The sequence below is a fragment of the Elaeis guineensis genome, chromosome 13 (genome assembly GCF_000442705.2).
Source record: "Elaeis guineensis isolate ETL-2024a chromosome 13, EG11, whole genome shotgun sequence".
Taxonomy (NCBI): Eukaryota; Viridiplantae; Streptophyta; class Magnoliopsida; order Arecales; family Arecaceae; genus Elaeis; species Elaeis guineensis.
The window spans coordinates 20024402-20051258 of NC_026005.2; the positions used below are offsets into that span (position 1 = coordinate 20024402).

Consider the following 26857-nt stretch of genomic DNA (forward strand, 5'->3'; position numbering starts at 1 on the left):
TAGGTGGCCATAATCTAGCAATTCCAGAATTTTAAGGATACTTAAAAATAACCCTTCAAAAGGAGTTAGATCCATCAGTGAGAGGGACAGTTTCCCCAAATCTCATCAACGACTACAGATGCAGGACTATCGTGCTAATAAGATGGTCGACCAAACAAACAGGCCTGAAATTTGGAAGTCACCAATTTACTAGGTTATCTTACTTCCATAATTCATGTTATAGGAAACATTAAGAAACAAAGAAAACTAAAAGTGACATTTTACTAGCCTTTCCAACCATTAACTCCTCATCCATCAATCACTATGTTAGAAAGCCAAACATTCAAGTGCTGCTTGTGGAGTGATGGATACAAAGCTCAAAACTTAGTTCACCTTAATCAAGCCTTGATCCCAAACTAATTGGCTTTTAGGGTTAGTTCACCTTAAGATCATTTATTATGCAGTTTACAAAATATAAAGCTTTTGAATCCCCCTTCCCATCAAGACTTAAATTTCCCAGTGATGATGCTCAACCGCACATCTCAGTTTACGGTCATCATTTTCTTCATTAACACTTATGGCTTGAGATTTCACCCTTATATGTCCAACAAAGCTGTACCAGTGGAGAGACAAAACTACAAGCAGTGCTACCAATATACTTGTTTTATTGCTATATGAAGAGAATACATTTCTCCTAATAAAGCTTACCAGCCAATATGGACATATGAAAGTTGCATCTAAGAAGACATTCCTTTACATGTAAATGAGAGAAGACTTGTGTGACAACGTGTGAGGACTGAAGAAAGAAAAACATAACAAGGGAACCATTACTTGCGACGTTTCTTCTTCTCCGGTGTCTCATGTACTTGTGTTTTGACCCCATATGTTTTCAATTGGAAGTTTTCAAAGGCCTCCGATACTGCCTCTACCTGCAATAATATTGTATAACTGTGAATTAATGTTTGGAAAATGGCAAAGATAACAAAGATTTCAGAATAAGTCAACCATATATTTCACTGACCAATTCAGGTTTCTTGGCATACACCCTCACTATCTTGTCTTGATATGATGCAGGCAACAAGTGGCTGATGTGATCATCTGAGATTGTAAATTTCTTCTCACTGTCATAATCCTGATAAAATAATTTTCGTGAGATGGATTAATGATGCTTATAAGGCATAAAGAACTAGTAGCCAGTAGTGTTTCTCAAGATCACATGAAATCACTATTGTCCTTCAAAAGTAAAGCACTTAACCAAACAGAATTGCTAACAAAGGTACAACATACAGTAATTTCATTAATCAGTCACAAGAAGAAAATGTTGGCCTGGCCTTAAACAATGAAAGCAAAATTAGCAGATTTATATTTTTTTTTCTGCATTTTTATATTTCCATCTGATCCTATGGATTATTATGTGTGCCTCAATGGCAAAAGCAGTTGGTAATTTAAACCTTAACACCATCTTTGTCCAGATTTTTCCCAAGTCTAAGAAAATTTTGTAAAGCTGTTCTCTACTTGCATGAGATTAGAATGTCACAAATGAGGTAGGGTTTGAATATGATTATGAGGATGACGTCTTCCAAAGATGGTCATTCCATGGTACCTGAAAAAGCCAGTGTATTTGCAGGATATTTTGTTTACAGATTTCTTGGGTTGTACTCACACTAGAATAGTGTGATTGCCCGCTTGTGCCAAAAAAACAAAAAAAAAAAAAACCGGTGTGTTATGTCAAAAGTATTAAACTGCTGCATCAAGGAAATTTGCACAGTTTGCCAATGCAGATGTTCTTTAGTATGTTATTTTCTTAATGACATCATAATAGCGTTATACGACTTACAGAAACAACAGGCAAGCGAGAATTTGAGAAATGCAGTTTCTGACTTGCAAACAAAACAAAACATTTGAGAAACACCCAACATTTTTGACAGTACTTTTGTCAACACAATTTTTTTCAATATCATACTGAAGTTTCAGCTTGCATATTTTTCCATATCATACTGTGGCCCTTTATGTGAAAATCTCTATGAAAGATAATGATAATGTCAAACATACAAAAAGACGAAATGTATTTACCCTAATTAAGGTTCAGACTAAAAGGAGATGAAAAACAAAATTAAGTTTAATAATATTTTAATATCTAATACAAATTATGCTTAGATGAAAATGATTAGACAATTTCAATTTTAAAAGATCATCAAATAGGAATTCATATAATTGTACAAAAGCATGTGTCAAAGAAAATGTTTTTTTTTCAGTTGTGTAATTGATGAATAAACCAGCACATTCCTATGTATAATTCTTGGTCAAGTCCACAGAAATAATACTTCCTGCAAATAGATATAATGAAATACATTTCGTTTGTAAGTATAAGTTTAAGCTGATCTTCAGATGGGAAAATTTATTACCTTAAAGAAATTAATGCTGCATAGAGTACATGTGCGACCCACAAAAGGAAGCCATTAGTATCTGAACAAGGGAGAGAGGAAATCATCAGCTATTAACAAGCATGTGCAGAGTACCTCCCAAGAGGGTTATCCCTTCCACGAGTCAAATCAATCCTGACATTGCTAACAACAAGATCCTCTTCCTTTAGTTCTATTCCATTAGCTTTCTGCAAAGATATGTAAACTCAGTTAACCAAGTACACGATATTAAATTAGCAAATCAGATTCGTAAGAACTTGACCACCTGTGAGCAAATAATATCCCGTGGAGTCACATCCTTGAAGTATTCTAGTTTATCCTTTGGAACAGCATACTCATTACAGAACTGCAGGAACGTAAAAGTATGAATTGCTAAAAGATTCAAAAAGAACCAAATGTGCAGTAAATGAATACATCCTAATAAATTGCACTATAAATGTGATTTAGAGATGATGAGATATTTCAGCATGAAGAAAAAAAATGACATAATCACTAGAGTGGTGAAGCATATGCTTATGCCATGGAAGGAATAGAGTGTAGAACACAGAACACCATCAAAATTTTTAAGTATCATTTGACCATACATATATGGGCCATAGCTCAGCATAATGCATCTTGTCATATTGTACTTTGTAGTTGAAGCGATCAGCAGAAAGAGATACACGACCTTGTCCTCAAGTCTATGAAATCACAAACATGTCGGAAATCCTAGCTGTTGGCCTAACAGGAATAGAATGCATGCGTCATGCTTGCCTTCTACAAGTTCTTTCTTCAAGTTTCATCAGCTAGAATTCAATATATAAAGCAAATCCCTTTTCCATACAAACACATTGTTATAGCTAGAGGTATGCCCTAACAGAAACTACATGAAGTATGCTACTTGGCCTGTTTCAAATCTTTAAAAGCTGTCGGCATATTACAGAAGTGAACAAATGATGTTGAATCTGAAGCTGGCTGGTGGGGAGGTGCAGAAAAACTTGGAGCATAGTTGTTGCTACCTGATACAAATCCCTCCGACGAATTCTTCGGATTATATCCCCAGATTCCTTCAGCTGTTTCTTGTCAGCTGTTTCAATGGTTTTTAGTATTGTATCATCTAACTGCAAATCAAAAAGATGGATAATCTTAAAATATTGTAAAATATTAATACATGGTTCCAAATATAAGGACAAAATATAACATAATCGTAAAAGGAACCTTCCAAAATTGAGATGGGTCAAGAGTAAAAGAAGATATTTTTAAGTAGCTGTCTGCTGCTAGAAGTGCATCTACAAGCATAAGCTCTATTGCCTGGAGATGAAGAGTCGTTAGAAGGCAAATATTGTAAAATAACATTTACCTTACATATAAGAGGATCGCTACCTTATGAACAAGACTATGAAAGATCCAATGGTACATGTGATCAAGTATTGGGGGAAAATAGCCCATGTAAAACAAAACATTATCATAGCTATCCCTCAAATACTTGGCAAACAACTCTAAAAAAAAGTTTGCCATGAACGAAGAAACACTAAAGTGTGAGAACACATAAAGAAGCATGCAAACTGTAAAGTAAATTTTAGGTAAAGGAAACATCAAGGCAACATAATCATGAAGAATATGACAAAATCGCAAAGTTCACTGGTTTTTAGAAAAAACATTTTGGTTGCATATGGAAATATAAACCTCTGACTTGGCAGGTAGATGCTGAAGGCCATAGTGGCCAATGCATACACTTGGCCTTGGCAATCAAATGCAAAATCGAGTCATGCTTCTTAAATCTTAATATTTCCAAGCTATAAGAGAACCAATTAGACACACATAATGGCTGGTGGTAAAATGGTAATTGTCAATATAGCCATCCCGGCCGGCATCAGAGAAATGAAATGGAGCAAGTGGAAAGAAAAGGGTTATGTCATTGCCCTGCAACAAAGGACAGTGCTCTCTAGATGATAAGATCATGGATCAAGTTTTAGATTGTAAGATTCATTTGGATTTACTTTAAAAAAATGACTTTAAAAGAACATTAAAATTGAATCATATCAATTGCGAATTAGATGAACAAAAAATAGAAAGAGCATTTTCAATAAAACAGAAATATAGAAAATCATCACATATGGTCAAGAAAAGAGAGTAATGTATGTAGTCTGCCATAAAAGGCAATAACCTAATATACATGAAAACAATAAGTTGACACATGCAAACCATTATGGTAAACATCAAACAATGTGGCAGTTGGTTGTCACAAAAAGAAAAAAAAGAGGTGCATGCATGTGCAAGCATGCTGCTCACTCTCGCGCACAAAGAAAGACTGTTTTATGTATGTACCAGACTAAAAAATCATCAAGATGTAATTGTAAAAGACACATATATAATTCACACACCTTTACTTTTGCATGGGTATAGACAGTTCTGTGAAGGTCAGCACGTGTTGCAAATAACTTGTGGATAGTAAGATCTGTGCCAAAATAAGTAGAAGCATAATCCCAAGTGAAAATGCAACAGACGCATACATAAATGTGTACAAATATAAAAATAGACACATGCATGCATAACATATACACAAATAAAATACTAACACTCTTTAGCTGGATAGCATATTTCATTATCCATAACACGCATGGCTTCCAACAATCTGCAAGGTACAAAAAATTAAAAGAGAGGGGTAGTAGAATCCTCTAACTAAATTCTTAAATGCAATAAATTCCAAATTTCAGAGTATATCCTTTTCCGACATGAATGAAAGAGGAAGAAATAACAGTTACCATGTGAAGTATAGTGCTTCAAATTCCAAAGGATGTGCTTGTTTCATTCCCATAAAATCAAAGGATTCATTTGGTTCATGGGAAAAATCATGGCAAGCTGATGTTTGGGTATATAATCTTAGGAAAGTGATTTTTGCAAAAGTGGCACATTCCAAAGTGGCTTATATTTGGTTGAACATCTACTTTCTTAAAGAAGTTGTGTAAAGTATCTATTATGCCCTTAATAAAGGAAAAGACCTTATCCCATTCCATTCAAAAGCTTAAGGGCACTTTTGGAAAAAAAAATACCCCGATTTCTAGCCGATGGGAAGGCCATTTTCTCATGTCCCACATAGGTTTTTCTTTACATAAAGTGTGAGAATTTTATTTCTATGGGAAAGCTACTTTCCCATATCTCTTCTTTGAAAACTCCAACCAAACATGAGACATTTCTCTATTTTCCTATTAACTACACTTTCTACCTTCCTCTTCTCGCAAACCAAACAAGTCCAAAGTTGCATTGCCAACAAGCAACACATGCATCTAAACCCTACATAATACTTCTTAATTTAAATATTTCACTTGATGTAGTCCAACTCTTTTACATACACATACAAAGTCACATAATTCTATCATGCTCTTCGGTGCACAGTCCCAAGTTCGGTTTTCTACAATAATTTGGCAAAATTGAAATTCTGAGAATTCCCAAAAGGAGGCAGATTTGGGAAAAGTGCTACAAGGGCAGCCTAGTGTACAAGGCTGTTCCCATATTTCAATTCCATGGCCTCTTATGTCACAATGGAGCAATCTTACCATTGCGCCAAGGCTCACCCTCTGGGTTGGCAGAAGTTCTAAAGTTCAGAAAATTAAAATGATGATAAATAAATAACAATCCAAGAATAATTATTTAGATGCAAAATGATAAACACATAAATTCATGTCAAGTTGTATGCTTGCATGTTACATCTCTAGGTGTCAAAGAAATTTAACTTATATTATTCCAAGTTTCCAACATAGAGATTTTAACTAATATTTAGAAATTTAACTTATTTCTAAATATAAGAAAGTAAAGAGAGCACAAAATCACTTTTGATTTGACTGTTTAGAGAAATATTTGACAGTATAAAATAGCAAGGTTAGTATTTGAGGAGAAAGAGAAAAAGGAGGATGGTGAGAGCTCCATTCATAGAAGGAGAGGCCTAAAGGAACCAATTATGGCTGGGCTATAGAGAAGAGGCATTTCCTTGTGTATTCCTTTAAAAAATTAGTAGATTTTACTGGATACACATCTCATCTTATTAACCCACCTCATCAATTCATTTGCAAGACCTAATTATTTTAACTTATTATACTTCCCTATTCCCCAAGATGCCTTTAATTTATTTTTGCTTCCTGAGGCCCTGCCACATGAGCTGCAACTCTATACTGTGTGACAGCTGAGTGCCCTCACAATTCAATTTTTTGCGATGTATTCACAAAATTCATAGATTTCATGAATTTTTTGCAATCCCTTCGCTAACAAATGAATAATACACAGAACAATTCATCCAGATCTCAAGTTATGAATAATTCGCTACCATTTGCAAAACAAGTCTGCTAATATTGCAACCATGCTTCTGAGACCAGTGCCAGCAAAAGAGAATCAATTTAATCCTTAAACAAGCCATAAACATTTAAGAAAATATATTTTCCTTAAACTATCCTGCTTCACCCATTATAATAGAATGATATCTGCTTCATGAAAATGATGTGCATCTGTTACTCTACTATCTAACTATCACAGGAACATGGAATGGTTCAACGCATACCTCCGGTACTGGAAATTGCAGCCAAGACCACAAGCCCGGCAATCACGGCTAATATAATCAAACCTGCTCAAAAATGCTTTTAGCACAATTAATGCCTTGAAGGATAAGAGCAACATGATGACAGCATACAGACAAACTAAATGTTGTCAATAGATTTAATAGTCAATACAGTCCCTTACTTGTCAACATCTATCCCATTGCGACCATTAGCCACAATATCATACAGAAATTGCTTCTCTTTTGAACTCTGTGTAGTAAAAAGTTTTGAATCATAACAGAAATATAAAAAACTTTATGATACAAGTGATCTTTATAGTGAACAAAGTGGTCCAGAAGAAGGTCAAAGAACGTACTCTTGCCATGGCAGTCTCAGAGCTGGCAGTTATCATTTCCTGGAAAAAAATTTCCAGATGATGTTTATAAGTATCATTACGCCTCTCCAAGGTTTGTATGGTAAATTATCACATAAATTCTTATGAACAAACATAGATCACAATAGTCAAGCAAAAGAGATATACATGCAAGAAGTGCATAACATCTTAGACAAAGCCCCTTTGCATGAATATAATTTCTGAAAGACAGAGAGAAGCCTAATAGCTCAATGAATTGAAGAAGCAAATAAGCATATATGTGAATTTAAATATAAAGAATTTATCATGGTTTACTTAAGGTGTGAAAGAGTAATGGCTACTTCTTCCATAGTTAAAGAAAAAACGAAATAAATCCTAAATAAATATCAAAACAATGTTTTTGAAGCAGATAGAAATGACAAGAAAAAACACTGGATACATAAAAAGGCATATATTTTAAATCCAATGTGAATATGCTCAAAAAAGGAGTGCACTAACTACGCGACCTTGTGAATCCTATTGAATGCTGCTCAGTTGATAACAAAATTCATTATTCCTACTTGTCGACAAATACACTATCATATTAACAAGGCCATCCCTGCAAGCTGTCTGCGGTCAAATGAATCTTCCCGTGACCAAAAAAAAGCATTGTAAGAATTAGTTGGTCCCCAGAAAGTTGAATCAGCGAGAGTTGCTTTTTACTTACATATGCATGAATTTTAATATTAAACATAAAAAAATGAAGTTGGCAAAACTACACAGTTTTGCAAAACTACACAGTTTTGCCAACTTTGGTGTATTTTGACTATAAGTGCTTTGAACTTGTTTGAAACTGTATTCTGATACCTTTAAAGCAGTTAATAAAGAATTAGATCTAGAGGATTGTAGATCAATACTCAACAAGAAGGCAGGTTTGATGACCATAAATTAACCCATAAATATGATTTTTCCCAACTTCATGTTCTCAAAACGGAAGAATGTTTGAGTAAAAAAAATCATCTTACTTTCACTTTTCTAAGGCTGTCAGAGTCAATTTCAATGTGGTGTTCATCAACTATATAGTCCACCAACTGCACCGACATTTGCTCATGAGACCTAAAAAATGACAACCATGAATTTAAAACCAAATAAAGAACATGAAACCATACATTGTATATTCAGATTTTTAATCAATGCCAGTCACATACAAAGTTATCATAGTGAGCATCTTAATGACAATAGACCAAACATTGGTTTCCATCGTGAACATATCCAAGCCACAAAAAGAAGCCAGTAAGAAAAAACAATGTCATCTTGTTTTATTTAATTGCCAAAAGTCAATCAGAAGCTCTCCTCCGGCATAATAGTAAAATGCATGCCAACTAAAGCTTGGTCATTTTTTCTTGCTTATTCAGAGAAAATAACCAAGGACTTCATCAGCTTTAAATTTGAAGAATGCTGAAGGTGCAAGATCAAGCATTTTTTTTCTCATTATTAAGAACATGTTGCCCCAGTAAAAGGTTGCAGAGTCAAATGCAGCTGAATGAACAAGTGATAGAAATTAGAAAATGGTGCAATGGAAACTTGGAATATCTTTACTCATGGATTACATGGCATTTTTCATGGAAACTGATTACAATGGTCTCCAAAAACAAGAATACAAGGCATACTATAAATAAACACTACCATACTATAAATAAACAAGAATACAAGGCATACTCATGGAACTGGACTGCAAAGCTTAGAAAGACATTGAGTAGGACCTATGGCTTTTAAAATAAAGACAAGGAGAATGAAGATTACCATTCCGATCCTGGAAGGACCCGCGGAAGAAACTCCCGCTCAAACAGGTGACTAAATGGTCCATGGCCTATGTCATGCAAAAGGCCTAGAAGGCACACCAACAATAGCAGAAATTATTTGACTGATCAAAACAATTGATGCAAAGAAAATCAGTTACCTGCAAGTTTGACGGTTTGTATATCAAAATGATCTATATCAAGCTCCAAACCCTGCATACATGACAGATGTCTCAGTGGCATTCCCAGAAATGTTTATATTCTGCCATAAAGAAATCAACTAATTTTTTTTTTTTTTTAAAAAGCCTCAGACTTGGTAGGCTTGAAGACAATGAACAGCCTGCCCAGCCAGCCAGAAAACCCCTAATGAATGTTCAAATCGAGTGTGTACTGCTCCTGGATAGACCATGGATGCAAGACCTGAAACACATAGAACCTTTATGCTTAGCACATGTCCTGTCAAAATAATAAGAAGCTTCTGATACGACATCGTTCTATGATAGGATATAGTGACCAAATGAGTAATCCACATTAAAAAAAATTAGAATAGATCACAAATTTATATGGAGCCATTTCTTTTTTGTCATCATGTGACATCATATATGATGCAAATATCAACGTACATATATAAGACCTGCCCAAATAAGTTCCATGAAACTATTACTAATATTATCTATTTCTATGGATGATACAAAAGAATGAAGCCTTACTTACAGAATAACTTATTACCTCTGTAACCATACATTTAATATATTAGATAATTTTAAAATCTTGTTTCCTCATAGTATATATCTTATTATTTTTTAAAAGACATCTGATATACTATTGTTATTTTATACATATCAGTTAATCTGTTCCCTACATGCGTTAAAACTATATTATTTGACAAATATGTATATGTAACAACCATGTTCTTATTTTTGAATCCCTATCTATACCAAAAAGCTGGGATTGATTCTTTGGGTCTGCCAAAATTAAGATGTATATTTTACGTTGTTTAGTGCAATTTAAAAAATTTATATTATGGCATATTAATAGTTATTATGCTCTAACCAAATAGCTAGCAAGACATGGTTCGAAATGAAAAGGTGCATCCCATGTCTTTCTTGGTTGGACAAACCCAACTGGCGATTCCTGACAAGTCTCTCTATTTTTGAGGGAAGCAGAGCTGTCAAAGAACTAAAAGACAAAATCCTTGATATAAAATGGCTGGTCCTCAGTCTGATTTTGGTTTTCATATCACGGATTGGTTCGCGCTTTGTGGCATTGGAAAAATCCAATGCTATATAAAAATACGACCCATTTTTACACCATCTATCTGTTCATTTCTTTCCTATGTCTCCAACCCTTCCTCCTTATGTTCTTACCACCCTCTTGACGAATTTACAACTTTTTCTGAGCACAAAATGCCTGACATATGGGGCCTTTCAGGGATCGAACATGAGCAACCTCCTTCCCAGTAGGACATGCTTTTAATAATCAAATTTACAACTAGCATTTTTGTCATATTGATTAATGTAAAATCCAAATTAATTACAATGAACCATGTGAACTTGGTTGTCATCTATGTTGTTGCAAGATAATGGGCTCACTGTTAATGGGATGAAGAAATGACTTGCCGCCAGAAGACCTTAAATGCATATCAGCTTTTTTAAATGAGTTTCTTATTTTTAATTCTGATAATTGATATTTTTCATTTATATAATTGATTAACATGGTGCTTCCTACCTGGATCTGAATGTGTATTATTTCAGCTACAACATGCACTTATTAGGTGATGCTTATATCATAGATTAGCAATTGTGAGTAAATTGTATTTTAACTCATTTCAACCAGACCTTTCGCAACTGAAATAGCCTTTTCTTTGTATATTTCTTCCAGTACCAACACAAAAGCAGAAATTTTCCTAATCATCATAATACTTATAATCTATAACTGAAACAACCAATAGGAGCTTTTTGTTTTACATAAATTTTGAACAAAAGTAGTTAAAAACAACTTACATCAGATCATGTCCCTGAGATGAAAGACCTCAAAAATAAGCAAGGAAACTTACCAAGTTGTTTTAGATCCCGTAGCCTGCATAATGTTATAAGTACAAAATCACATTAACCTACTGAATTCAGTTAAAGAAACAAGTATCACACATATTGACAAGTCAAGCTAACCTCTGAAACTGTTCAGTGTCTATGAACTTCAAACTCAGCTGCAATTATCAAACAGAAAATTAAACATCTAGTTGCTGCAAAGTCAAAAATCTATAAAACAAAATAAGCTTTACCTTCACAAAAAATAAGTATCTGCAATTCATAAGATGCGAAAAAAAGACAGATAATCACCACTCTAATGGAATTCCAGTCATAACTTGAGCAAGTGTTGTTAATGCACATAAGAACATATAAATTTCTTGCTAGAAGTACCGAAATCTCTATATGCCAAATAAATTAAATAAACTTATTAGCCAAAACTAAGATGAAATGTATGACCAAAAAATAAAATTGATTAAGCATATAATATCTTTCAAAAACCACCGAAGTACGAATTCTTTGCACTGCAAAGGAAAAAAGAAAAGAATAAGAATTAAAGGTAGATTCCTAACATGAAGCATTTAAATTATGAGCCAAATTTTCAAAATTTAGCATCAGAAACTAAATGCACTAATTTGCGGGAGCTTAGCTCGAGTCTCCACCTATAGCTAAAAATTTTGAACATTCACGTTCCATGCATATTCTAAATACACATTTTTGAAAACACTCAGACTAGATAGTTTATTCGAAGTTATCACAGAGAGCAGGAAGAACAAACAAAGGGAACAAGAACAGAGCCGAAGAATGAGTATTCATGAAGAGTGAGAAGGACAGAGGGTTGGGTTATGAAAGAAAAGACGGTAAAGGGCATTCTCCTCAGACATGAAAGGCCTCCAGCAGAGCAAGAAAGCTTTCAACGCTGACGAATTCTCTACCAACTCCACATGTGTCCAAACCCAATAAACTATCGCAAGGTAAGGCATCAGAGCCCGAATAAAAACACGCAACTTAAGAACAGTAATTCACAAGAACAGGAAAAAAAAAGATCCAGAGAAAAGGTAAAGATCATACATCATAATAAAAAAACTCAGATTGAAAAAAAAAAAAAAAAAAAAACAGAACATGGCAAAATCTGCATCCCCTTCGAGTTCTTGCGAATACTAAACCCAACGAAAAATCTAACAACTCTGCCATCTCAAACCCCAGACGTCCAATCCGCCAAAACTCCCAGAGACCAAAACAACAATAAACCACCAAAGGAGTCATCAATGTCGATCAAGAACCAATTTATCGCGACGTAACGAGCAAGAAGCCAGCAAAAACGGATCGGAGCTAGGTTAGAGCCTGTACCGGATCAAGCAAGATGTTCCCGTGGACGTTATCGAACACCCGCTTCAAGAACCGGCGGTCCACCGCCGCTTCCGGGCTGAACAGCGCCGGCGGCCGCGCCGACTGCGACACCCCTCCTCCTCCACCTTCGTTGCAGCACTCCCCCATCTCCTGTCCGACTTCCGATCGGCGGAGAAGAAAGAGACAATACAAAGACGTTAGGGTTCTCGGTGTACTTATAGAGCCGTGAGGGTATGGGAATGGAAGCGATCCTTTCTTTTCCCGTCCCCTCTCGACGGTCAAGAAGAAGAGAGAATGATCTCTTTTGAAGAGAATATGCGGACGTGGGCGGGATTTATGATGAGGCAAAGAGAGCACTAAATAGAGCGAACGGAAGGAGCAATGAAAGGGTGAGGCCGCCACAATGGAGGACTAGAAAGGGCCGTTGTAGATGCAGATTGAAGGATTAAACAAATGGAGACCACACGTGTCACCACACATTAGATTATATTAGGGGGGTGGACTATGTTTCTATTTGTGGTGGACCGTCTTGTAGAATCACATTTTCCATGTTTCTTAAGGACTTAGTAGGCTTCATAAGTCCACAACTTCACATAGTTCAAAAAAAGAGAGTGATCTTATCGAGATTATCGAACTAATCAATAACTTAGTGATAGTAAGCAACATTTTGCTTGGCACCTCCTTCCATCATGGCAAGGGATCAAGGGATCTGAGTCTCTTAGGAGGTGTCATCCTTTGAAAACATTAATTCTAAGTACTTCTCATCCAAAAAGAATAAAAAAGATTTGGATTTAAATCTCAATCAAGTGAGGGGAATTAGATGCAAATGCTGGGAGGAATTTGTGCCTAATGATTGATGAGAGGCTTAGAGTGTTTGTTATGAATAAAATATCAATTTGTGCTCAATGATTGACAAAGGAACCAAGGTTGCACCCATTTTGGATAGCTTTGAAAGGCACGCCATTTTCTTTTGGTTATCAACTATGGTCATTTCATGTTAGATTAGGCATTGCTTTTGGTAAAATTTACGCTAGTCAAGTAGAGTCACAGGATAAGGTCTACAAGGTTGAATTGTGCGAGTTTGAACACTTAGATAATAGGAATGGTACACTTGAGATCATCCAAGCTTCATGTTTGAATTAGTGGCATGGCTCGTGTCATGCATGGTTTGTTGATACCTTATTATTGGTATATCATGTTTGGCTGGGTCTAATTCTATATCTATTGGTACAAGAGGTATGTCCACTTTGGCTAATACTTCGTTTTAATGATAAAATTATAATTTTTTTTTGTTTTTTCTTTTCGGGGAAGAAAAAGAGGGGCAATAAAGAACTATCCTTTTTACTTATTTCATAACAAGAAATAGATATAGATTACATAATATATACAAATTTGTTACTGATAACGAACATTAGTTACTCTAGCAAAGAAATAATGATAACAATAATAACTACATTAGTTTTGAAGGCTAAGTCCGGAAAGCAACACTTAACATCTTATTGTCTGAAATGCTTAGCCAGCAAGGAAATGTCACGAATACTTTAGAAACCTTTATTTTATTAGCCTATCTCCGTACGAAGGGATAGGAAGGGAATCTTTTAATGTGATGATTTGGAGTTGCATCGGTGGCTAGTGAAAGCAATCAACCTCCCTATGATTGGATCGCAAGCAACAAAACACTTCCACCATAGAAGTTGTGCTTCTAAGCACAAAGCCAAGCATGATATGCTATATAAAAGGCTAGATATACATTGAAGGTCAGAATCACTTTGGAAGCTTTGATCTCAATAGCTTATCCTTATCATCAACAGAAAAAGGAAATGAATTAAGTTAAAGAGACTGTGAATGTACCTAGGAAAAACAATAAATGTGATTGGATGTCACAAAGGATGGATATATAAAGCATCACTCTTTATTGATCTAAAAGCTTGTTCGTGCTTGAGCAGGATAGATTCCTTCAGATTTCCTTACTTAGCTACCAAGTATTATTACTGATATTTCTAGAAACATTTTAACAGAAGCAAAAATAATTAGCAAAAAGAACTTGCTATGATAATTAAAGTTTTTGTCGTAATTAATATGATGAAAGAAGTCTTCTTTGATAATTCTAAAATGGATCATCCATTTATGTAACTCACTACGACCCCCGAGAAAAAAAAAATGTTCCATTTTTTAAGATTCCAACTTTGACCTCCATGATTTTTTTTTAGTAGGCACAACTTTCTTGAAAATTACAAACTCTTACTTCCAATAACCTTATATACTGCAATGACTTTAAAAGCATCTATTTTTTTTTAGAACATGAATTTTTTATGGTACACTGCACAGTGTGGTGCATCATGCACACCATCCATCGCATGATAAATGATAGTGAAAGGTATGAATTGTACAATGCATGTCATGCACGGTTGTATATATGCAACCATTTATTGTGTGATAGGTGCGGTATATCATGGGCATCTCCGTTCTCTTTTTTTTTTTTTTTTTAATATTTGTTCTCTCTAGCCATATAATATCAGCCACCTTGTCTTCAGCTTGGGAAGTGGTCTGCCATGTTCATGCTTGTGATGAACGTTGTGTAGACTCTAAGGCTAGATCCAATGCCCTCATGAAATACATCACCTCGCCTAGTGTGCCACTATTGGAAGGACGTCATGATTCACAAGGGCTGTTGGATCCCACAGCATGGCCTACACATGCATGTACAAGAAAAAAATAAACTGCATTCCTCACAATATCAATGATTCTGGCCTTCTCTTATATACTTGCTACTGATCCATAATCCTTGGTTACAAGGAAAGATGTCATCATAATTATTGCAAAAGATCTTATGCTAGTCTGTACTCTAAAATGATATCTTCCTATCATTGGAAGACAAGGAGGCTATAAAATAAGACAAAGGGGGCATTACGTTCTTCCAACTGAAATTATCCTATTTAAATAATTGCTTTAAAAATTTCTATGCAAAATGCCAGACCTGTCTATATAACACTTCCATTGTTTTATGGAGGGGAGCAACTGTCAACTGGTAATAATCCACAATATATTATGGGTCCCTACTGGACTTCTGCAAGGCATTTGTTTTTTCTTTTGGAAAGACTGTACTATTAAATATTTTGGTATGAATACATCCACTAGCATCAGAGTGCAGCAAGTCATGCAACTAGAGGGGTACCACTCAGAAGGGACTCCCAAATCACTGAGATCATGTGATTCGCCATGTAAGAAGCTACCTAATTTGTAGCAATATTCACCTTCCTATATGCATAGATTGCCTTACATGGTCTCTGTGTGGAGATCATATTCTTCAAATCCTCCAAAAATAGTCATTTTAACAAGTTTAGAGGCCCTCATTAGGTTGGACAAATCAATTAAATAATGCTTATCGTCCGACTGTTATTCCATTATATTGGCTTATCAAAAAAAAAAAAAAAAAAATCCAATATCGAAATATCTTTCCCAATAGGTATAAATATTTTTTTTATTCATTGAATGGTAATTTAAGCCAATACCACTTATTTTTCTGCTGCAGTGTTACTGTCTCTTATTTTCAACTACAGTAACAGATAATAACAGTTATAACAGTCATCCTTTGGCTTTCAGGTCTGGAAGATTTGGATGGATTATAGTAATTGTTTTCATTCTAACAGGAAAATCATTAACATCTACGTTAAAAAAAACTGTAAAATTGTTAATGGAAGAAGCATGTATCTGGCAATACCAGCTTGCCCATCCCTATCCATGCAAAAAGATAGTTTATCCTTGATATATTAGCCTTTATCAAGTCTAAATCCAAAACAAATTATTTACTTGCTTACTAATCTATATTTTCTCTGAAAGCAAAGGCCATCCACCTTAACAATATTCTCTGGGTTATTTTTTTTAAAAAAATCCAATTACGTGCAATTTCATTGATTGCTGAATTATTTTAAATTTTCCTGAATAATCAATCCATCCTAATAGTATTCTCTGAGTAATTAGCAAAACAAAGTTCTGAATTGCTCACAATTTCATTAATTTCTGAATTATTTTTTGATGTTTTTCCAAAATAACCAAGTCATTCGTAGATCATGGAATAAAAATTGACTTCATAATTTATTAAGTTTTTGACCTTCCAATATCTAGTTTTGACCAACAACGTTATTTGTAAATCACCATCTGTGAATCAAAATTTCAATATTCGCTTACTCTTAATATTAAAATCTAAAATCTAAGAAAATCCTATTATTGTAGATAACAATACTGACCAATCAACCATAAATATTTTATGAGACCCTGTCCGATCCAGGGCCATCCTGCGTGCCACAGCATGTCATGGATCCGTGGTCGTTCGTAGGGGCAGCCGCGTGCTACCCCATCACGGAGGGAAAAAAAAAGGAAGAGAGAGCAAATCCTCCATTGTTTCGGCTTCGAACGAAACTCCTCTCTCGCTCTCTGTCTCCTGCACCCTTTCCCTCGCTCTCTATCTCTCATACTCGCTCTCTCTTCTTCTATCTTTCTCATGCTCTCCTCTATCCCCAGCAAACTCTCTTTCATGTGCGCTCTGTCTTTTATGCTCTCTTCCTCTCCTTAAGTTCTTATTCTTCTCCTTCTCTCCTCTTGCTCTCGGTTTCTTCCTTCCTTGTCAACAAGAATAAAAAAAAAAGAAGAAGAAAACGAAAGAAAGTAGAGGCCTCTGCCTCTCATTCCCTCTTTCCATCCCCGTGTATGTGTGTTGGTGTGTGTGAGTGGGTTAGAAAAAAAAAAAGAAAGAAAGAAAATAGGATCTCTCTCTCTCCTTCTCTTTTCCTCTCTCTTTCCCTTTTCTTCTTTTTCCTTCTCTTCTTCCTTGTCGTTGTTTTGGGGCTGTGGATGCTACCGTGGGTAGGCTCTTCATCAAAGCAGGTAAGATTAAGCATCCTTTGTATTGTTTGGTTGATCTCAATTAGATGTTAATGAGTAGTTATTGAAACTTTTTGTATGTAGTTAATTTTCGTTATGAACTAAATCATAGATGATAGAATAGAAAGAAGGATAAAAATAGAAATTTTAAGCTGTGAAATGAAAAAGAATCTTGGAAAGAAAAGAGATTGTTAGGATAAGATAGTGTTAAGGGAGGTAAGGATGTTAATGAGAGCAGAACCTTAAGAGAATTGAAGATTAGAAATTAAATTTTGAGGGCGCATTGGTTCTATCCTATTTTAATTCAAAAATTGTATCTCCCTAATGGCTAAGTGGTCTAAACTGAAATATAACCAAAGATTGCTAACTCATGGGTTAATTTGAAGACAAAATTTAAAAATTTTTGGATGAGTTTAGCTAGGATAAATAATTAATGGACTAGGGCTATTGTTGGAGGAAGGATGAAGGAGAGGATGTTGAATCCTCTCTTCTTTTTCTTTATTCTTTTTCAAGATAGCAAAATTCTAAGAAGTAGGAGACTTAAGAAGGTTGGAAAATTTATTAGAAATTAGTTCAAACTTTGTTGTGGTTTGTTAACTTAGTTGTGATTGTGGATTTAAGGTCCCAAGGAATTTTGACAGGTGGTCAGTTGTTGAGGGCAAAACATAGCTCTCTCTGTCTCCATTAAGCCAAACAATGCATCTTCTACTGATAATTAATGTTAATCAAAAATTGATCTTCAATTTATTTATTTATTTAATTTTTTAATTTAGGATTGAATTAATTTATATGGGCAGCAACTTGACGTTAGAGAGGACCGGCACAGAGTCTTTCCCATGCTTACCAATTGAGGTAAATTTTAGTTTATTAATTTTTTTACGTTTGTTACTATGTTGGAGATAGAGTTGACAAGTTAGATATTAAGAATTTAGAAAATTAAGTCATAGTTATCTAAACTAAAAAAGATAATGATTTCTGAATTTCATAAGTATCAAACATTGTTTTGGGGTTATCCAAATATCCTAGATGTATGGCAAATTAAGCTAGCATGTCGGTTGGAGTTTGCCATGGCAAAAGATAATGATCTCTAATTACAACTACTTGCATCAATTATAAATGATTGGTATCATATACTAGAAATTATGACATTGCATACATACATATATTGTAAATTTTGATCTTTATTATCTTAAATTATGCTAATTGCATAAGTATAACATATATCAAAATTTTATAATATTATAATAATAATAAAATAAAAGAAATAAATTATAATGAATCAAAATCGGAATATCTGAATTAGTCACAACATCAGTATAACTTCGTTATGGGTAGAAATATGATACTTTTATTAATATGGCCTCACCATGGGTAAAAATATGATATTTTCATCAGTATGACCTCACACGGGCTGGAATATGGTATTTTTATCGATATAATCTCACCAAAGACAAGAACATGATATTTGAGTATGGTTAGTCATGGACAGGAGCATAACCATGAATAGTCCAAATACCAAAATTTAGGTCCGATCTATTTTACATATATTATAATAAAATAATGAATGAGAATAATAGCCTGATATTGATATTACTCGAAATAATAGTATGTAAAATGAAATCCTAGTTGAATGAAATTCTTGATCTGGTTAAATATGATGAGCATATCAATTTGCTATTGGTAGAGCATTGCATATATCTAAACTGTCATATATTGAAATTTGATGAATATCCTGATAGCATTATTGAGTTAAGTATATGAATATTTAATTATTAATTATTAAAATTTGCATCATTATTTTCTCAATGAGTATGTTTATTAAAGAATTATTATTTTTTTCATGCTTATATGTGTGCTTAGAAAATCCTTACTAAGCTGTTAACTCATATCATTATTTATATTTTTCTTTTAGAGCTGCAGAATACCTAGCCAATCGGGGTTGATTTGAAACTTTTGGTGAGAGATAGTAATAATTAAGTTTTAATATCTATTACTGGTGATTTTTGAATCATGTATTTTGGATAATTTTAGTTTTCATTAGAAAATTATAACAAGTTATTTGCTTTAATTGTTTAACTCTTGATGTTTAATATTTTATTTTAGATTATCAGGCCTTGTATATACTCTAAAATTATATTTTAGAAAATATGTGGCATATACTCTAGAATTATATTCTAGAAAATATGTGGCCATGTTACGTGGCCAACCCAAGTGTGGGGTTTGGGACATGACAGAAATGGTATCAAAGTCTAGATTATAATCATTAAGGATTATGATTTAAGTGATATTAGAACTTGGATTTATGATTACTAAAGATTATGGTACAAATAGTATTGGAAGGCATAGGTTTAATCATAAGGATTTCTTTAGATCCTAGAATATGATGTATGTTGAGTGTAAGCAAGATAGTTATCAAAAATTAAAATATAATTTCTTGTGACACTAAAATTATTAATAATGCTACATATTGATTTATTTGATATTTTACAATAAACTCGTTATGATGTTTCGGCATAAATTGATAATGGTATCAATGGTGTTATAAATGTGGTTAGTAATAGTAATGATTATAGTATGTAGAAGTCGCCTTATAATCATATTTGATCACCATACTGGATGTTATCTATTAATTATTATTTAACTAATTTGAATGGCTATGAGTTATTAGTGTTTTGCCTAATGAGCATAAGTTGAGAAAATATATCTATCTTATTGATAGTTTTCATGATATTAAAATATAATATTTTTTTTATTTTTTTGTTATATTGTGTTAGGGTTTGATATCTTGAGGTTCAGTCCACATTGAGCCCACAGCAAGGTTCGCTGTGAAAAACGAAGTCCAACGAGACCAAGATCATCCTAAACGGAGCTCAAATGGAGGAGAACGAGCTTTTGAAGTTGGTACGAGATCCGAGGCAGCGGAGGACCGTCGGCGGACAGCGGCAGACCGACAGAGCGCGGCCCAGGCGGGCGCGTGGCCCAAGCGGGCGGGCGGCCCAGCCCACGCACGGGCCCGTGGGGCGCGGCCCGGGCCCAGGCGCTTGGCGCAGGCATGGCCCAGGCCCGTGCCCACGGGCCGGCCCAGGCCCAGGCACCTTGCCTGGGCCCTGTACCCCGGTCCACCATGGATCGGGAGGTCCATAGCGGACCGTATGGACAGCGTGGATGTTTTCCACACGTTTCTCATGGTCCATGGTACTATTTCGTAGATCGATCGTGATCGGATGGTTCAGATTGTTTTCGATCTTGATCCGATGGTTTAAGGGCTTGATTTGGCTTGTTTAGAAGACCTAAACCTAATCTAATTAGATTTAAACTCTTGTTTAAGGCCTTTCAAAGACCTGTACCTTAACAGAGAAGAGGCTGGTCTATTTTTTTTTTACCGTGGATGCCGTACGGAACCTGAGAAAGAGAGAGAAGCATGCGTTGCTGAGAGAGAAGGAGCACGAGACTCCTGGACAGCGGACACCAGGCACTTCAGGGATTTAGGGGGTCTTCCTAAAGAGAGAACTTTTGTGAGAGAGAACTTCGGATAAGAGAGGACTGGGTGTACAAGGGTTGAGGGTGAGGTCTCCTCTTATAAATTTTTTTCATAGTGAAATTTTGCATGCCCCATGGAGGCGAGTCCTTTTGTGGCTGATCATGTATTTTGATTATTTTTATTTTATTTTTTCTTTCTTCCTGCTGCATCGTGTGGTATTGAAAAGGTCCTGGAATGTAGTGTCCTGGCCAGACATCCACCCAACATATTGAATGTTATTTACTAATTGATGAGAATTAGGATAGTACTCCTATGGGTGATGATTTATATGATTTATGTCGATAAATAGAGAACTAGATTGCAACCCTTAAGAATTATAGTATGTTGAAAATTTCAGAATAATATAAATATGCAAGGTTATGATATATAGTTTCAAGACAAAGGAAGATAAGACGGACTCACATATTTAATACATAGTATTAGATCTTGGCATATACAATATGGATGTTAAAAGATAAGAATAATTTTTATAAATATTTAACATTTAATAAGATGAATGGATCAGAGTAGTACAACAGAAGTATGGTGGAATTATAACTTGCAGATTATGTAAAAAATTTTTGATATATGATTTTATGATGGTTAACCTTAGAAGAAGATAATCATTTTGTATATGTTTATAATCTAGTTGGAATTCATCTTCATATGTACATAATATAGCCATTTTATATTGGTAATTAAATTTCTGTGGTCATAATTAAAAAGTAATGGAGGTAGTCAAGATATCTCCAAAGATTATTTTAGTTAAGATAACAAAAACTTAGGACTACTTCAACCTATGTATGGGTGTGAATAATATAAATGGCAATATGGACAATATGTGCGATCATATGTAAATATTGTGGTGAGTGGGGGAATTAGTCTTATAAAGTTGGAAGTCGGTGGTAGCCAGGTAGAATAAAAAGTAATAGAAATGAGAGAAAAAGACCACCACTTATGCTTTTAATTTGAAAGTTAAAAGATGAGAATTATAATGATAAATAATATAAGTATGCATATTAAAAAGGGGATGCTAGTATAAGAATTTATGAGTAGAATATCAATAGTTAAGATGAAGGTATGATTTACTAGTGACCAAAAGCAAATAAATGAGTATGCCGAACTACATTACGAAGTCAAGAGACAGAGGTAGATGCTTTCTCTAAAGGTTGAATCTTTATATATATATATATATATATATATATATATATAAAGGAAAGGAGAAGAAGAAATGGTGCCAATAAAAGATTGTTAGTTCCTGGGATAGTTAGTATAAAATGATGTTGTATAAAACTGATATGGATACTATAAAGTCAAAATTAAAATTAGTTTATGCAATAGTTAGTTATTCTATTAATACCACTACCCGTGTGATGAGTATGCTATCTTTTATATTATATCGAAGTTTTTGTCAGGTTGGATGCCTTGCATGCCTATAGGGCTAATTTAATTACTTGTTTGGATATTTGAAAACTATTAACCACTGCATTAGAAAGGAAATACGTAGTGGGTAAGAACTAAGTTATTATTTTCTGAAAAGAGCTGATTATTTGTTGACTACGATAATGCTATGAAAAAAGAAAAAGAAAGAATTCTAGTAAAGGGTGCAAGCATATAAAGTAGAGGGAGAAATTTGATATCAGAAGAAAATATTAAAATTGAAATTAGAATAGTTAAGAGAGGAACACTATAGTGGTATAAATGATTAAATAATTAGGATGATCTAGGTTAATACATTCAAATGATTGCTATTTGATATCCCAATTGCAAGAAATTTGAAGAATGTCTAAGACTAGATAATAACAAAACTTTATGTTCATAATAAAGGATTTTGATTCTTGATACTAAGTCTTATATATTTAATGATTCTTGTTCCTTGAGAATTGATGTAAAGTTGATAAAACCAACTATTTATAAATAAATTTAAAAATTTATAATGATTATAATAAGCTCAAAAGCTAGATCTTAAAAGTAACCTCACCATTAAAATTTTAGCCATAGATTAGTATGTAAGTAATGATAAATTAGGGATGTGATTCGAATTTGAAGGTATAAAATTTCGAGGACAAAATTTATTTAAGGGAGTAAGAATGTGAGATCCGACCCTATCCAGGGCCACCCCACGTGCCACGTGAGGGTCCACATATCGCTAACCTATGGCCGTTAGCAGGGGCAGCCATGTGCAACCCCATTGCAAAAGAAAAAAAAAGAAGAGAGAGCAAACCCTCTCCTATTTTGGCTCCAAACAGAACCCTTTCTCTCTCACTCTTTATCTCCCGAGCCTTCTCCCTCACTCTCTATCTCTCATGCCTGCTCTCTCTCTCTCTCTCCCCATCTATCTCCCTCACGCTCTCCTCTCTTCCTAGCGCTCTCTCTTTCATGCGTGCTCTATCTTCCATGCTCTCTTTCTCTGCTTAAGTTTTTTTTTCTCTTCTTCTTCTCTCCTCTTGCTCCCGATTTTCTCCTTTTTTGTCAATAAAAAAAAAAAAGAGAGAACAAAAGAGAGTAGAGGCCTCTATCTCTCACTTCCTCTTTCTGTCCCCATGTATGTATATGTGTCGGTGTGTGTGAGTTAGAAAATAAAAAAAGAGAAAGAAAGAAAAAAATAGTATCTCTCTCTCTCTCCTTCTCTTTTTCTCTCTCTTTTCTTCTTCTTTTTCCTTCCTTCTCTTTTTTTTTCTTGTTATTGCTTTGGGGCTATGGCTGCTGCTGTGGATGGGCTCTTCATCGAAGTAGGTAAATAAGCACCCTTTTGTATCGCTTGGTTGATCTCAATGAGAGATTAATGAGTAGTTATTGGAACTCTTTGTATATAGTTAATTTTTATTATGAAGTAAATAATAGGTGGTAGAATGGAAAGAGGAAAAAAAATAAAAATTTTAAGCTTTGAAATAAAAAAGAATCTGGAAAAGGGAAGGGACTGTTAGGAGAAAAAAAAATGTTAAAGGAGGTGAGGATATTAATGAGAGAAAAATCTTAAGAGAATTACAAGATTAGAGATTAAATTTTGAGTACAGATTGGTGCTATTCTATTTTAATTTGAAAATTATATCTCTCTAATGACTAGGTGGTTTAAGATTAAATTTTAATTGGGGATTGTTAACTCATGGATCAACTTGAAGACAAAATTTGAAAATTTTTAAATGAGTTTAGTTAAGATAAATAATTAGTGGATTGGGGTTATTATTAGAGAAAGGATGAAGGAGAAGATGTTGTATCCTCTATGCTCTTTCTTTATTTTTTTTCAAGATAGTAAAATTCTGAGAAGTGGGAGACTTAAAGATTAAAAAAATTAATAGAAATTAGTTCAAATCTTATTGTGGTTTGTTAACTTAGCTGTGGTTGTGGATTATCAGGTCCCAAGGAATCCTGACAAAATAGTCAATTGTTGAGGTTGGATTAAGCCAAACAATACATCTTATGTTAATGATTAATATTAATTAAAGATTAATCTTTAATTTGTTTACTTTTTTAATTATCTTATTTGGGATTGAATTAATTTATATAGTCAGCAACTTGAGGTTGGAGAGGACCCGCACGGAGTCTTTCCCATGCTTACGAATTTAGGTAAAATTTAGTTTATTAGTTTCTTAAGTTAATTACTATGTTGGGGATAGAGTTGATAAGTTAGATATTAGGAATTTAGAAAATTGAGTCATAGTTATATAAACTAAAAAAGATAATGATTTTTGAATTTCATAAGTATCAAATATTGATTTGGGATTACCCAAGTGCTTTAGATGTACAACAAATTGAGTTGGCATATCGGTTGGAGTTTACTACTGCAGAAGGTAAGGATCTTTAATCACAACCACCTGCATCGGTTATAAATTGTTGGTATTATATATTAGAAATTATAATGTTGCATATGTGCATGTACTACAAACATTGATTCTTTATGATCCTAAATTATGCCAATTGCATAAGTATAGCATATATCAAAAATTTATAAAGTGATAATGATAATAAAATGAAAAGAATGAATTATAATGAATTAAAATCGAGATATTTGGACTAATCACGACATCAATATAGCCTTATCTCAGGAAGAAATGTGGTACTTTTATCAATATGACCTCACCACGAGTACAAATGTGATATGTTTATTAGCATGGCATCGCCACAGATAGGAATGTGGTATTTTTATTAGTATGACCTCACCATGATAGAAATATAGTATTTTTATCAGTATGACATCGCCACAGACAGAAACATGATATTTTTATCAATATGACCTCACCACAGACAGAAGTATGATGCTTTTATCAATATGACCTCGCCACGGACAGGAATGTGTATTTGAGTATGGCCAATCATAGGCATGAGCGTGACCATAAATAGTCCAAACACTGGAAATTCAGATCTGATCCATTTTACACATATTATAATAAAATAATGAATAAAAATAATAGCTTGATATTGATGTTAATGAAAATAATAGCAGTTCAAAATGAAATTCTTGGTGTGGTTAGATATTATAAGCATATCAAAGTTGCTATTGATAGAGTATTGTATACATCTAAATTGCTATATATTGAAACTTGATAAATACCTTGGTAGCATTATTGAGTTGGGCATATGAATACTCAATCATTAATTATTGAGATCTGAACCACTATTTTTTCAACAAATATATTTATTAAAAAATTATTATCTTTTCATCCTTGTGCGTGCGCTAGCTTAGAGAATTGTTATTGAGTTGTTAGCTCATATCATCATTTCTGTTTTTCTTTCAAAGCCTTAGAATACCTAGCTAATCGGAATTGATTTGAAACTTTTGATGAGCAACAGTAATAGTTAAGTTTTTATATCTGATACTAGTAGAATCTGAATTGTGTATTTTAAATAATTTTAGTTTCTACAAAGAAATTTATAATAAATTATTTGTTTTAATTATTTTACTCTTGATGTTTAATATTCTGATTCAGATTATCAGGTCTTGCATATATTCTAGAATTATACTCTAGAGAATATACGGTTGTGTCATGTGGCCAACCCAAGTATGGGACTTGGGGCATGACACATTTCCACTTCAACTAAATTAATAGATGCATGTATTAGATATAAGCAGTTTGCCTAGAACTTCTTTTTTTTCTTTTTATGATTCATTTGATGCATAAGAGTGGCAAAATAAACTGCCAACTGAAGCAAAAAAGAAAGTATGGATTCTTAACTACTGCTTTAACTATGGTCCATAATCTATTGCTTAGCATCGTGCAACTTCATGACATTGTCAACAACAACAATCATAAAGTTTCAATGAATCTTGCACCATTTATTACCTCGAGTGGCCTTGTGTGAAAAATCTGTGCGTGCATCTAAGAAAAAAATACATATCCGAGTTCTTGTTCTCCAGTTCGTTTTGATGCAGATTGCCAGACCTTCCAAATTGGAGAGATTCTTGATCGGTATCCAAAGAGAACATTTATATCATGATAATCTGAAGAATCATTTAAACTCCACTAATCTTATTTAAAGCAGCATTTCTTAAGATCTGTTCAGATTGATGTCAAGTCCGTAGTTGGATCCTAAATTTTGCTCATTCCTTCTGATGGAGTATTACTGACTTGTGCTTGGTAAGGCATGGATGATGATAACACTAACATAATATACTTTGGAGCATACCTACTATCCTCTTCTCATTGACTCTTATGGTGATCCTCAGTTCATTCGTTTTCATAACTCAGCCATTAAAATCAGAAATATCACATTCACAAAAAAAAAAAAAAGAACAAGAAATTACTAAAATCAGTGTGAAAGATATGAAAATTTTCAAGCATTCTACAGTTTGCTACTCAAAACTCCAGACTGAGGAAAAAATACTTTACTAACTCAAGTTATATTAATTTTAAAAAGCAAATCCATCCTGAACCCAAAATTATCCTTTTTGCACTGGTTCTATCCCCCTTTCTCTACCCATTTCTCCTCCAGTGAAATCTTTATGCACTACTTTGTCCATTTTCTTACTGCAAACCAAATTTTAAACTGTTATCAGCTCAGTTTTCACAACATTGGACG

At 34.0% G+C, this 26857-nt stretch overlaps 1 protein-coding gene across 1 annotated transcript; it reads right to left on the bottom strand.

Annotated features, from left to right (window-relative positions):
* Nucleotides 1–624: 624 nt before the first annotated feature.
* LOC105056301 (uncharacterized) lies at nucleotides 625–12843 on the bottom strand. Its single transcript, XM_010938446.4, has 19 exons — nucleotides 12439–12843; nucleotides 11230–11267; nucleotides 11118–11140; nucleotides 9375–9481; nucleotides 9223–9274; nucleotides 9066–9150; nucleotides 8288–8378; nucleotides 7287–7325; nucleotides 7113–7180; nucleotides 6934–6996; nucleotides 4961–5016; nucleotides 4766–4839; nucleotides 3600–3692; nucleotides 3401–3502; nucleotides 2668–2748; nucleotides 2499–2590; nucleotides 2385–2400; nucleotides 1001–1111; nucleotides 625–908 (listed from the first exon to the last, which is right to left on the bottom strand). The coding sequence occupies exons 1-19, from the start codon at nucleotides 12583–12585 to the stop codon at nucleotides 807–809; spliced, it is 1440 nt and encodes a 479-aa protein (XP_010936748.1). The 5' UTR covers nucleotides 12586–12843; the 3' UTR covers nucleotides 625–806.
* Between the last annotated feature and the right edge of the window lie 14014 nt (nucleotides 12844–26857).